This window comes from Gadus morhua, chromosome 12 (genome assembly GCF_902167405.1).
Source record: "Gadus morhua chromosome 12, gadMor3.0, whole genome shotgun sequence".
NCBI classification, from domain to species: Eukaryota; Metazoa; Chordata; class Actinopteri; order Gadiformes; family Gadidae; genus Gadus; species Gadus morhua.
In genome coordinates this window covers 13,593,721-13,607,117 of record NC_044059.1, presented here as the reverse complement: position 1 = coordinate 13,607,117, position 13,397 = coordinate 13,593,721, and the positions used below count along the sequence as shown (strand labels likewise).

Below are 13,397 nucleotides of genomic sequence, written 5' to 3'. Positions count from 1 at the left end.
GGGGGGGGGTACAGACCAGAGGGGGGGGGGGTACAGACCAGAGGGGGGGGGGTACAGACCAGAGGGGGTGTGGTTACAGACCAGAGGGGGTGTGGTTACCTGCGGAGGCAGAGCTTGTAGGGCGTGTTGGAGTAGCGCTGCAGCTCCCTCAGAGCCTTGACCTCCTTCCAGAGCGTCACCATGGTCCTGAGCAGCGCGCGGTCCTTCTCCAGCTCCCCGTCCCGCAGCAGCCGCGTGCTCCTGACCTCCAGGCGGTACTCCGAGACGCGCCGCCGCATGGCGGGCGTGAGGGCCCCCCCTCCGGGACCCTCCAGCATGCGGCGCAGGGCGCTCCTCAGACCGTCCAGCTGCAGCCCGCGAGAACACGGCAGAACCTCAGAACCTCAGAACCTCAGAGCATCAGAACCTCAGAGCATCAGAACCTCAGAGCATCAGAACCTCAGAACATCACAACCTCAGAGCATCAGAGCATCAGAACCTCAGAACCTCAGAGCATCAGAGCCTCAGAGCATCAGAACATCAGAGCATCAGAGCATCAGAACATCAGAACATCAGAACCTCAGAGCATCAGAACCTCAGAGCATCAGAACCTCAGAGCATCCGAACCTCAGAGCATCAGAACCTCAGAGCATCAGAACCTCAGAGCATCAGAACCTCAGAACATCAGAACATCAGAACATCAGAACGTCAGAGCATCAGATCATCAGAACCTCAGAGCCTCAGAGCATCAGAACCTCAGAACATCACAACCTCAGAGCCTCAGAGCCTCAGAACCTCAGAACCTCAGAGCCTCAGAACCTCAGAGCCTCAGAGCCTCAGAACCTCAGAACCTCAGAGCCTCAGAGCCTCAGAGCCTCAGAGCCTCAGAGCCTCAGAGCCTCAGAACAGCCAGACAGTCTGACCTTATGCAGGGTATCTGCAGGTTTCAGCAAGTCAAATTTAAGACTTTTTAAGACCTTTTTAATACCACCTTGAATGAAATTTAAGACCTTAAACCCGCGATGGTGGGGGGGATCCCGCTGTATTACAACCCAAGCATAGCATGTGTGTCACTCAATGAGACTCATTCAAGTTTACTTTCTGTCTTTTTTCCTTGGGTGCACTGGTGCGCCTAAATTTTTAATTTGGGTATTTATGGTGCACCCAAGTTGTGAGTTGTTGAGAAGGGGGGGGGGGGGGGGACAGCGTCTGCGCCCCCGGGCAGTCGATATTTACGCCACTGATTAATAATATTTTCACCATTAAATAAATGCCTTCAGTAAGACCTGGGGGGTATACCACGAACCTCGTTGAGAATATCCAGGCTTTCTTGGGATAACCTGGCTCGACAGAGCCGCAACTCGCAATCACAGTTAAATGGAACCACGACGCTCACTTTAGATTAAATTAGTTGAACCAGGTTTTCCGCTTTAGGTTCAATGCGCGTTCACATAGAAGGGGCGTTTCTCGCGTCATTTGACTCACCCTTATGCAAAATAAATCGCGCAAGAGCGGTGTATTTCATCCAAGGCGAGCAATGTATTATTATGAACTCCTACGAGGAATTCAAAGTTCAAATCACAGCCAAGGGGAACACGGTTGCCCATAATATGGCTAGGGTGGCGTGCTGGCAAAAATAGCCGACCGTGTTAATTCGTCCGTGAAAAGATTCTGCATATTGTCTAAAAAATATTATGTATCATCATCCCTTTTACCCCCATATATGTGGGGCCCCATGAATTGCGAGCCCAAGTACCGGGAATGCACTTCCACGTCAAGTTGCTTGCTTTTAGTGGCGTGGTTCAACGTCTCAAACGTCAAAACAAAATCAGCCTTGTTGACGCTGCAGATTAGCACATTTCGGATGAAAGGCGCTAGTCCGAAGCGAGTTATATACGCCGTTTTGTCCCTTCCAGCAGTAAAGGTGCTCGCGATTTGAGAGTCAGGGAACATCAAACCGAAGAGATCTCCTATCCCCTCATTCGAGTTGTAGGACTGGTGCTTGACCACTGTGTTTAGAATCCACAACACCTCCGCTTACAGTGTTGGTGTCGCACCAAATGCTACCCTCAGGTCAGTGCTAGCAGCGCGGACCGTCTGCGGCGGTGGCGCCGGGGCAGAGATGCAAAACGTAGAAATGGCTGGGGTCTGTGTGTGGCTCCTGGCAGAGGTTTTATGTTTTTGGCTCTGCATATGGCTGACGACAGCCTTAATCCCCATGGTGCCGAGCTTGAATGTAGGCTACTTTTGCACGGAATGCATCTGGCCTGTTCTGGGTTGGCAACGGACGCTAGCCAACCTCGGAAACGGACGTCTTCCAGCCAACTGACGTTGAACTTTTTTGCAACCCATTGTTGCAGACTAGCTAGCATGCGCGCAGACATCCGTTTATATATGCAGCTAGCAAGAAAGTAGCCTCTCTACATCTCCTTCCCGAAAGTCCCGCGAGAAAAATATTAAATAGCCCTGCCCCGACAAATTTAAGACCTCCCGAGTTATAAATTTAAGACCAGCATATAACATTTTTGACAAATTTAAGACTTTTTAAGGCCTTAAATTTAGAAAAATGAATTTAAGACTTTTTAAGACTTTTAAGACCTCCGCGGACACCCTGTTATGGGGGGCTCTGACCTTGAGGGGGGCTCTGACCTTGAGGGGGGCTCTGACCTTGTGGGGGGCTCTGACCTTGTGGGGGGCTCTTACCTTGTGGGGGGCTCTGACCTTGTGGGGGAGGGGGCTCTGACCTTGTGGGTGAGGTGGTCTGACCTTGTGGGGGGCTCTGGCCTTGTGGGGGGCTCTGACCTTGTGGGTGAGGTGGTCTGACCTTGTGGGGGGCTCTGGCCTTGTGGGTGAGGTGGTCTGACCTTGTGGGTGGGGGGCTCTGACCTTGTGGGTGAGGTGCAGGCTGAGGTTGCCCCTCCCCCTGCTGAGGTGCAGGTCGTAGCTCTGGGCCAGACGCGCCGTGAGGACGTGCTCGCGGCTGAAGAGGGGGTGGTGGGAGAAGATGAGCCCCGACACGTCAACGTCCAGCTGGTACTCGCCCTGGGGCCCCGCCCCCCGCACGGCATGCTGGGACATCACAGCCTGGGGGAGGAGCCAGAGGAAAGCTATGACCTTTGACCCCATTGTGCATGACATAAAGGTCCTGTGATAATGATGTACAGAGAGAGAGAGAGAGAGAGAGAGAGAGAGAGACAGAGACAGAGACAGAGAGAGAGAGAGACAGAGAGAGAGACAGAGAGAGAGAGAGAGAGACAGAGACAGAGACAGAGACAGAGACAGAGACACAGAGAGAGAGAGAGAGAGAGAGAGAGAGAGAGAGAGAGAGAGAGAGAGAGAGAGAGAGAGACACAGAGAGAGAGAGAGAGAGAGAGAGAGAGAGAGAGAGAGAGAGAGACAGAGAGAGAGAGAGAGAGACAGAGACAGAGACAGAGACAGAGACAGAGAGACACAGAGAGAGAGAGAGAGAGAGAGAGAGAGAGAGAGAGAGAGAGAGAGAGAGAGAGAGAGAGAGAGAGAGAGACACAGAGAGAGAGAGAGAGAGAGAGAGAGAGAGAGAGAGAGAGAGATAACCTTGTGGTAGACGGTGTGCAGGGCGGGGTCCAGCTCCTCCTCCAATAGGAAGAGAGGAGGTCTGGTGGACGACTCCTTGATGGGGTCGGGCAGCGCCAGGATCCGCCCGTCGTCCCCGAACCAGCGCCGGCCCTGAGGACCGTTCAGAGGAACAACGATGTAGCGCTGGCCGAGCACTAACCATCACTAGGTTAACCCACTCCCCGTACACAACAGAGCACTAACCATCACTAGGTTAACCCACTCCCCGTACACAACAGAGCACTAACCATCACTAGGTTAACCCACTCCCCGTACACAACAGAGCACTAACCATCACTAGGTTAACCCACTCCCCGTACACAACAGAGCACTCACCATCACTAGGTTAACCCACTCCCCGTACACAACAGAGCACTAACCATCACTAGGTTAACCCACTCCCCGTACACAACAGAGCACTAACCATCACTAGGTTAACCCACTCCCCGTACACACCAGAGGGTGAGAGACTACACCATGGTGCCAGGGCGTAAACCATACAACGAGTGTGTAAGAGGGGTGGGGTATTATATAGAATGTCTCCCTGATGCTGCTGACATGAACCAGCCTCACCCCCAACACCCCCCTCTCCTCCTCCCCCCCCCTAGCTGTGACGCCCTACCTCTTCCTGCTTCAGGACCCGGTTCTCCAGGATGTTCTCGTTGCTAGGGGTGACCGGGGGCCGTTCCCCCACGTACAGCCCCTCCTCCTCCAGGTACCTGGGCTGGGCGTCGTCAGGCAGCTTCCTCGACGACGGCGCTGAGGGGGGGACGGGGGGGGGACGACACATGAGTCAGCACACCACTACCGCCGTCACCTCCTCCATCCTCTCCTCCATCACCTCCCCTCCATCACCTCCTCCATCCCCTCCTCCATCCCCTCCTCCATCCCCTCCTCCATCCCCTCCTCCATCACCTCCCCTCCATCACCTCCTCCATCCTCTCCTCCATCCCCTCCTCCATCCCCTCCTCCATCACCCCTCCTCCATCACCTCCTCCATCCCCTCCTCCATCACCTCCCCTCCATCCCCTCCTCCATCACCTCCCCTCCATCCCCTCCTCCATCACCTCCCCTCCATCCCCTCCTCCATCCCCTCCTCCATCACCTCCCCTCCATCCCCTCCTCCATCACCTCCCCTCCATCACCTCCTCCATCACCTCCCCTCCATCACCTCCCCTCCATCCCCTCCTCCATCACCTCCCCTCCATCACCTCCTCCATCACCTCCCCTCCATCACCTCCTCCATCACCTCCCCTCCATCACCTCCCCTCCATCACCTCCTCCATCACCTCCCCTCCATCACCTCCCCTCCATCCCCTCCTCCATCCCCTCCTCCATCACCTCCCCTCCATCACCTCCTCCATCCCCTCCTCCATCACCTCCCCTCCATCACCTCCCCTCCATCACCTCCTCCATCCCCTCCTCCATCCCCTCCTCCATCACCTCCCCTCCATCACAATAACAGTGTGGTAACGATAAGTGATACTAAAGTGTTGTGCGTGGTAAGGGCCAGCGTCAGGGTCAGGGTTAGGGTCAGAGTCAGGGTCAGGGTCGGGGTTAGGGCCAGGGTTAGGGTCAGAGTCAGGGTCAGGGCCAGCGTCAGGGTCGGGGTCAGGGTCGGGGTCAGGGCCAGCGTCAGGGTCAGGGTTAGGTTCAGGGTCAGGGTCAGGGTCGGGGTCAGGGCCAGCGTCAGGGTCAGGGTTAGGGTCAGGGTCAGGGTCAGGGTCAGCGTCAGGGTCAGGGTCAGGGTTAGGGTCAGGGTCAGGGTCAGGGTTATGGTCGGGGTCAGGGCCAGGGTCAGGGTTAGGGTCAGGGTCAGGGCCAGGGTCAGGGTTAGGGTCAGGGTCAGGGTCAGGGTTATGGTCAGGGTCAGGGTCAGGGTCAGGGTCAGGGTTAGGGTCAGGGTCAGGGTCAGGGTCGGGGTCGGGGTCGGGGTCAGGGCCAGCGTCAGGGTCAGGGTCAGGGTCAGGGTCAGGGTTAGGGTCAGGGTCAGGGTCAGGGTCGGGGTCAGGGTCAGGGTTAGGATCAGGGTCAGGGTCGGGGTCAGGGTTAGGGTCAGGGGAAGGGTCAGGGTTAGGGTTAGCATAAGGCTACCTGTCAGCAGGCTGGGCATGAAGAGCAGGCCAGAGTCCCGGAGGAGGCGGGACTGGTAGCCCAGGTAGTCCGCCCTCCTCACCTCCAGGAAGTCCTGGGACGACTGGTCGATGATAAACACCTCCTCCTCCTCCTCCCTCACCAGGGGCACCTCCTCGTCCTGACCGGGAAGAGAGGAGGAGGAGGAAGAGGAGGAGGAGGACGAGGAGGAGGAGGAGGAGCAGGGGGAGGAGGAGGAGGAGCAGGGGGAAGATGAGAAGGAGAGAGGAAGAGGAAAAACAAGCAGTAATTAAACAGGAAACTCCAGAGCTCTAGTGACGTTGGTTAAAGGGCTGTATCAGCAACAGGCTAGCCGCCTGGATGCCAACCCGATAGCTTCTTGAACTGTCTGGTTTCCACCACCCGTTGACATCACAGTGGTCCTCCTAACACTGACTGTTCCATAACCACTGCACCGTACCTGTTCATACTCCTCCTCCTCGCTGGCCCCTTCCCCCCCTCTCTCTGCCTCCTCCTCCTCGTCATCATCCTCCCCCTCTTCCTCAGCCGCCTTCTTCTTCTTCCTCTTCCTCCTCGACTTCTCGTCGGTTCCTTCCTCGGGTTCCGGGTCGAAGTTGAAGGTGAAGAAGTTGTAGGACTCCTCCGCCGTCGGCCGTCCTTTCTCCCCCTAACACCCCAAAGAAACACCCGGAACACACATCAACACCACACAGACCACCACCACATGCGCCCAGACGTGGTGGGGCGTGGTGGGGGGTGGTGGGGGGTGATGGGGCGTGGTGGGGCGTGGTGGGGCGTGGTGGGGGGCGGTGGGGGGTGGTGGGGGGTGGTGGGGGGTGGTGGGGCGTGGTGGGGCGTGGTGGGGCGTGGTGGGGGTGGGGGGGGTGGTGGGGCGGTGGGGGGCGGTGGGGCGCGGTGGGGCGCGGTGGGGGGGGGTGGGGCGTGGTGGGGCGTGGTGGGGCGTGGTGGGGGGGGTGGGGGCGTGGTGGGGGCGTGGTGGGGCGTGGTGGGGCGTGGTGGGGGGTGGTGGGGGGCGATGGGGGGCGATGGGGCGTGGTGGGGCGTGGTGGGGCGTGGTGGGGGGTGGTGGGGCGTGGTGGGGCGTGGTGGGGGGTGGTGGGGCGTGGTGGGGGGCGTTGGGGGGCGGTGGGGCGTGGTGGGGGGTGGTGGGGGGTGGTGGGGCGTGGTGGGGGTGGTGGGGCGTGGTGGGGTGGTGGGGGGTGGTGGGGGGTGGTGGGGGCGTGGTGGGGGGCGGTGGGGGGGCGGTGGGGCGTGGTGGGGGGCGGTGGGGGGGTGGTGGGGGCGGTGGGGGTGGTGGGGGGGCGTGGTGGGGGGCGGTGGGGCGTGGTGGGGGGGGGTGGTGGGGCGTGGTGGGGGGTGGTGGGGCGTGGTGGGGGGTGGTGGGGCGTGGTGGGGGGTGGTGGGGGTGGTGGGGCGTGGTTGGGGGTGGTGGGGGGCGGTGGGGGGTGGTGGGGCGTGGTGGGGGGTGGTGGGGCGTGGTGGGGCGTGGTGAGGGGTGTTGAGGGTCCTTCCGGGCGTTAGGCCTTACCCGTCTGGCCGGCTCTCGGGGCGTGGCGGCGGGGCCGGTGGAGGTGGGAGCCTCGCTGGGCCCGGGGTGGTCCGGCTCCCCCTGGGGGATGGAGGTAAACATCAGCGCCCTCGCCGTAGGGCCGGACGAGGCAGCCACACGGGGGTACAGCGCCGCCCGACGCCGTGCGAGCCACACTACACCGGAATAAGGTGGCGCTCCAGGTGGCGCTCTAAATACGACTGAGGGAAACCTGAACTGAAGTTAACGAACCAAAGACGAGGACAGAAACACTGAGTCCAGCACTTAACCTTTTCACAGTCATCTTATATTCATCGAGAGGCATTTAACGTGAGGCATCGTTACAGGAGGAGTGTCTAACAATATATTGATTATCCCAGAACTGTACGGCGATGGTATGTGTGCCATGTACATTTACATTTAGGGCATTTAGCAGACGCTTTTGGCCAAAGCGACTTACAATAAGTGCATTTGTCATAAGAAGTGCATCCATATATCGCTGTCGGTACAGAAAGGATGTTCATAGAACCAATTGCAAGTACCACAATCGCTAAGCTAATCAGTTCCCCGTGTTACAGCCATGATAGCAGCTACTGCAGTTGCTACACAGTTAAGTACTATAATACAATACAATGCAATACAATACAATACAATACAGTGAACAACGGTGGCCAGAAGGGGGGGGTATCGTATCGTATCGCGAGGAACCCTGTGATTCATACTGAGCTCTGCTGGAGGCCGTACCCGAGTCGGGGACTCACCTGCCGGTCGAACCTGGTGAGAGGGTCCCGGTCTCGGAGGCTCTGTAGGCGACTCCCAGGCTCCATGGAGGCCTCCTGCTGCAGGAAGCTCTCTGCTTTACTCTGGAGCAGAGAGACAACATCTTCAAGCACCGACAGTTAGAATAAGAAGCAGAGTTACCTTCATTACATCTTAGTACACATCTCAGGCTTGGTTCTTCTACAGCCACATAGCAGCAGCAATACAAGATAAAGTAACTTACAATAAAGTAAAAAAAATAAAATAATTATAAATAAGTTGCAGCCTCAATAATGTAAGTAATAATAAGTAGAGAAACTAAAATAGTGGTAAGAAGTAATAATAAGTAATGGGGTGAAGTAAAGAGTAAGGTGTAAGTGTAAAATGTTCTAGTGGTAGTGGTACCAGCCAGGTTGGTTCCATAGTACTAGTTATAAGAGTCCTAGTTATAAGAGTCCTAGTTATAAGAGCTAGTTAAAGGTAGAGTGTGTGGCGTGAGGGGGCGGTACCCTGGCGGCTCTGAGCTTCTCTCTCATTCGCTGCCTCATGGACTGGTCCGAGCGGCTGGAGCTGGGCGTGTCTACGACCCGCTCTGATTGGCTGGAGCTGGGAGGCGGAGACACAGCTGGAGACAGAACACACGGGTGAGTTAAATCACGAATAACACATACAAATAATATACTGATCATTATTACTATAACTAGTACTTTTAAAGAGTTAAGACCAGATAAGAGCTTCAGCCATCCGAGACTTTTCAGTACTTCCTGTTCGCCTTGTTCCCGTTGCCAGGCAACGCCCTCTTCCTCCTGAGCCCCTGACCCCTCCTGGGGGTCCAAGGTTAGGGTTAGGGTCCCAGACTCACCGGTCTGGGGTCCGGGGGGAGGTCTGGAGACCACCAGCGGCGCCAGGCCTCTCCTCCTGGACGCCCCCACCTCCTCCACCTCCTCCACCTCCTCCACCTCCTCCACCTCCTGCTGCTGCTCCTCGTGGGGGCGGGGCTGGCTCCTCTCCTCCACCCGTTCTCCTGATCCGGAGACGGAGCCCACCTCCTGGAGCTGAGAGAGGAGCAGGAGGTGGAGCTGGTTCAGCAGAGGGTCCTCACAGGCCGGGCTCACAGAGGGGGAGGGGGGGGCTCTACCTTCTTCTTGCGCCTCTGTCTCTGGGCCTTCATCTGCCTCCTCAGGGTCTCCCCGGGGTCCTCCTCCGCCGCCGTCAGGTCCTGGGGCGGTTGGAGATGCGTTAGAACACTGGTACAGATCCACGCCATGCAGTACAGACCCAACGCTCAGCGAGGACATGGAGGGGGGTTCTAGAGGAAGTGGAGAACCTACAGCAGAAGGTTCTAGAAGAAGAACCTACAGGACTCTCTGGAGTACAAGCAGAACCTGGATGCGCTCCATGTGACCCACCACTCCGGGGTCAACGTGGGAACGTCCCGTACTGGGGAGGGGCCTCCTGGGGTTCTGTACACCGGTTGGTTCCAGGTTTACAGAACCCCGGGCTCCTCTGGTAGCTCCTCACGGAGCGCTGGGTCACATGATGGGGCCACGCCTGGGCTGAAGCTACACCTACTACAGACCTACTACAGACCTACTACAGTCCTACCACAGACCTACTACAGTCCTACTACAGACCTACTACAGACGTACTACAGACCGTACTACAGACCTACTACAGTCCTACTAGTCCTACCACAGACCTACTACAGTCCTACCACAGACCTACTACAGACCTACTACAGTCCTACTACAGACCTACTACAGTCCTACTACAGACCCACTACAGTCCTACTACAGTCCTACTACAGACCTACTACAGTCCTACTACAGACCTACTACAGACGTACTACAGACCGTACTACAGTCCTACTACAGTCCTACTACAGACCTACTACAGTCCTACCACAGACCTACTACAGACCTACTACAGACCTACTACAGTCCTACTACAGACCTACTACAGACCGTACTACAGAACTACTACAGTCCTACTACAGTCCTACCACAGACCTACTACAGTCCTACCACAGACCTACAGTCCTACTACAGACCCACTACAGTCCTACTACAGTCCTACTACAGACCTACTACAGTCCTACTACAGACCAACTACAGACGTACTACAGTCCTACTACAGTCCTACTACAGACCTACTACAGTCGTACTACAGACTACCACTGAGCACTGTACCGACCTCCAGCGGCCTGCGGACCAGCTCCTCGCTGCCGTGGGGCACCAGAGCCTGGCGGGGGGGGGGGGGGGGGGGGGGGGTTAGGCTTAGGGTTTATCCACCTGCTCTTCTGAACAACACCAGAACTTCAGGGCCACAGGCCAGACCAGAACCACGTCCAGACCGGAACCACCTCCGGTTTGGACCTGGTTCTGGTCCGGTCCGAACCTGGTTCCGGTCTGGTCTGGACCTGGTTCAGGCTCTTCTTAAGTTCTGCTGTTCCCTAGGTCCAGGCTGATGCCAGCTGGATGTAGATCAGTGCGTGTGTCTTGAGTTAAACATCAGCCCCTGGTCGCGGTGGGCGTTACCTGCTGGTCCGCCTCATGGCGCTTCCCCAGAGATTCCTGGAACGCTCGCCGCTTCTTGCGGAGCTTCTCCCCGATGTCACTGGAGGACGGAGGGAGGGTTAGGCCAGCTCAGAGAGGTGGGGCTCTAGAGAGGGGGGGGGGGGGGGTGCTCTAGAGAGGGGGGGTATTTACCTGGCAGACGCCATGGCTGCTCCCTCACGGAGGCTGAAGTCTCTCTCCACAGACGTCTTCAAGACAACAAAACAAACCTCAAACATCAACCTCTGAACAACGTGACAAAGTAGGTAACAAAAACAACACAACATTCAGACAAACTGACAACCTATGTAAGGATGTAACGAAACACTGTAACGCCACACTCTGTAACGACAAACTCAGTAACATGCAAAGACACACTATGTAACGACACACAATGTAACAAAGTAAGGACACATTATGTAACAACAAGCTCTGTAACATACACACTATGTAATGACACACTATGTAACGACACACTCTGTAACATGTAATGACACACTATTTAACGAAAGGACACACTATGTGACGACACACTCTGTAACATGTAATGACACACTATGTAACGAAGTAACGGCACACTATGTTACGACACACAATGACAACAACCTATGTAACGTAGCAACGACCCACAATGCAACACGTTGTGTTGTTGTCGCGGATTGTTTGCACTGGGGAAGGGTAACGTAACACTTAATTACTGACCGAGGACAGAGCTGAGTCACACAATAGTGGTGTTGTGTGTAAGTGTGTTTGTGTCGGTGTGTGTTTCGGTGTGTGTGTAACGCACACCCACGAGACGGCGGTACTTCAAAGCGCGGACCGGTTCTGCTCCGCGCGCTGCCTGGTTACCATGCGAACGGCCCGCTCCACCTACCTTGACTAGCCCGCCCAGGCTTAGCCGGGCTTTGTGCGTAGCTTTCTATTCGTCTACACAGCCTTCTATCAACACACACGACTGACGTCACTAAGCAGCCTACTACGGGGTCCGGTAAGGCGCAAATTTCATTAAGTCGATGGCAAAATGTCTGTTTAGATATATACATGGTTTGAAACAATGGATATGCAAATGTTTAATAATACTTATTGAGATGTATTGAGATGAATAATACTTAAACAGTGTTTGTTGATTTAATAGGTTTGAATACAGAGTTACGCACACACATATACATTTATGCAGACACACGCAAACACACACACACACACACACACACACACACACACACACACACACACACACACACACACACACACACACACACACACACACACACACACATAACTACACAAAAATACATTATCCAAATTTGCAACTCAAATTGTAGAAACTTGTTCATATCCAATGTGTGCAATATTTTGTAATAGTAGCCTATACAAACCGGCAGTAATGTATATGTTCCATACTTTATTCATACTGTATTGCTCCTGTATATATGCACACATTGTATTTACAGACATCATTTTTGGTATATTGCCTACTTACTGTATGTCTTTCCTATATTATGACATTTATTATTTTAGATTCTGGATTATCTTCAGCAGAGCAAGTGCAACAGAAACTGTTCCCCTTAAGATATATACATAAATATATTATTACAAAGGTTAGGTCTGGTGTACAGGGGGGTCTGGCCTCCAGGGGGGGGGGTCTCTAGGTCTAGTCCTCAGGGGGGGGGTTGGGGGGTCTCTAGGTCTAGTCTCCAGGGGGGTCTGGCCTCGAGGGGGGGGGGCCTCTAGGTTTAGTCTCCAGGGGGTGTGGCCTCTAGGGGGGTGGGGTCTCTAGGTCTAGTCTCCAGGGGGGTGTGGCCTCTGGGGGGGGGGGGGGTCTCTAGGTCTAGTCTCCAGGGGGGTGTGGCCTCTAGGGGGGGGGGGTCTCTAGGTCTAGTCTCCAGGGGGGTGTGGCCTCTAGGGGGGTGGGGTCTCTAGGTCTAGTCTCCAGGGGGGCGTGGCCTCTAGGCGCGGTCCTCCACCAGAGCGTCCAGGGAGGCGGAGTCGGCATACAGCAGGAACCCGGAGAAGACGCTGTCGGCCCAGCTGGGGTCGGAGAACAGGCCGTTCTGGTCCAGGAAGAAGATCTGCAGCCAGACCTGGTCCCCCGGCCGCAGAGCCACGGCGGTGGAGCCCGACGCCACGTCGTGGTTCCCCGTGTTGGCGTCGAAGGTCTTGACGCGGTACTCCCCGTTGAGGACCAGGCCGATGGCCAGGTGCTTGTTGGCCAGCGTGATGTGGTAGGAGAAGAAGAAGACCCCCGCCGCCGCGCACAGGAACTTCCCCGTGGCGGGGTCGTAGTGGCCGCCATCGTTGAAGAGCACCTGGGGGAGCAGGACCCACACTGATGAAGCACACAGTTGGGTGGTGCGGTAGTTTGTGTTGTGTAGTTGGTCTGTGTCGTTAGTGTGTGTAGTTAGTGTGTTGTGTAGTTAGTGTGCGTTGAGCAGTTGGTTTGTGTACTTAGTGTGCGTTGTGTAGTTAGTTTGTGTAGTTAGTGTGTGTTGTGTAGTTAGTGTGTGTTGTGTAGTTAGCGTGCGTTGTGTAGTAAGTTTGTGTAGTTAGCGTGTGTTGTGTAGTTAGTTTGTGTAGTTAGTGTGCGTTGTGTAGTTAGCGTGCGTTGTGTAGTTGTTGTGTGTTGTGTAGTTAGCGTGTGTAGTTGTTGTGCGGCAGGGCCCCCACCTTGTTGAACAGGATGGGCGTGTCCTCGGGGGGGTAGGAGGTTGTGATGCCCGCTGAGAAGGCGGCCCGCGGCCCCGGGCCCCCGCACCGGCACCGGCCGGCCGCGCCCCGCCCCCCGCGGGCCCCCCGGGCTCCCAGCGCTCCGTTGGCCCCCGGGAACCCAGAGGGGCCCCCGGCCCCGCCCTCCCCCCCGGGGCCTCTCT

At 56.2% G+C, this 13,397-nt stretch overlaps 2 protein-coding genes across 2 annotated transcripts in view; both read right to left on the bottom strand.

Annotated features, from left to right (window-relative positions):
- Window positions 1-11,453, bottom strand: part of cc2d2a (coiled-coil and C2 domain containing 2A) — a 32,311-nt gene extending 20,858 nt beyond the window's left edge. Inside the window, exons 1-15 of the mRNA XM_030372173.1 lie at window positions 11,318-11,453; window positions 10,684-10,739; window positions 10,513-10,591; window positions 10,169-10,216; window positions 9,114-9,194; window positions 8,838-9,030; window positions 8,485-8,600; window positions 7,978-8,079; window positions 7,217-7,297; window positions 6,128-6,334; window positions 5,668-5,827; window positions 4,196-4,332; window positions 3,553-3,684; window positions 2,866-3,063; window positions 100-347 (exon numbers count right to left, since the gene is read on the bottom strand). Of these exons, the coding sequence (XP_030228033.1) occupies window positions 100-347; window positions 2,866-3,063; window positions 3,553-3,684; window positions 4,196-4,332; window positions 5,668-5,827; window positions 6,128-6,334; window positions 7,217-7,297; window positions 7,978-8,079; window positions 8,485-8,600; window positions 8,838-9,030; window positions 9,114-9,194; window positions 10,169-10,216; window positions 10,513-10,591; window positions 10,684-10,697 (1,796 nt within the window). The 5' untranslated portion in view covers window positions 10,698-10,739; window positions 11,318-11,453. The remainder of the gene's footprint in view (window positions 1-99; window positions 348-2,865; window positions 3,064-3,552; window positions 3,685-4,195; window positions 4,333-5,667; window positions 5,828-6,127; window positions 6,335-7,216; window positions 7,298-7,977; window positions 8,080-8,484; window positions 8,601-8,837; window positions 9,031-9,113; window positions 9,195-10,168; window positions 10,217-10,512; window positions 10,592-10,683; window positions 10,740-11,317) is intronic.
- A 950-nt stretch (window positions 11,454-12,403) lies between these two features.
- Window positions 12,404-13,397, bottom strand: part of c1qtnf7 (C1q and TNF related 7) — a 4,662-nt gene continuing 3,668 nt past the window's right edge. The window contains exons 3-4 of the mRNA XM_030372159.1: window positions 13,195-13,397; window positions 12,404-12,836 (exon numbers count right to left, since the gene is read on the bottom strand). The exon at window positions 13,195-13,397 is cut by the window's right edge and continues 66 nt beyond it. Coding sequence (XP_030228019.1) covers window positions 12,477-12,836; window positions 13,195-13,397 — 563 coding nt within the window. The 3' untranslated portion in view covers window positions 12,404-12,476. The remainder of the gene's footprint in view (window positions 12,837-13,194) is intronic.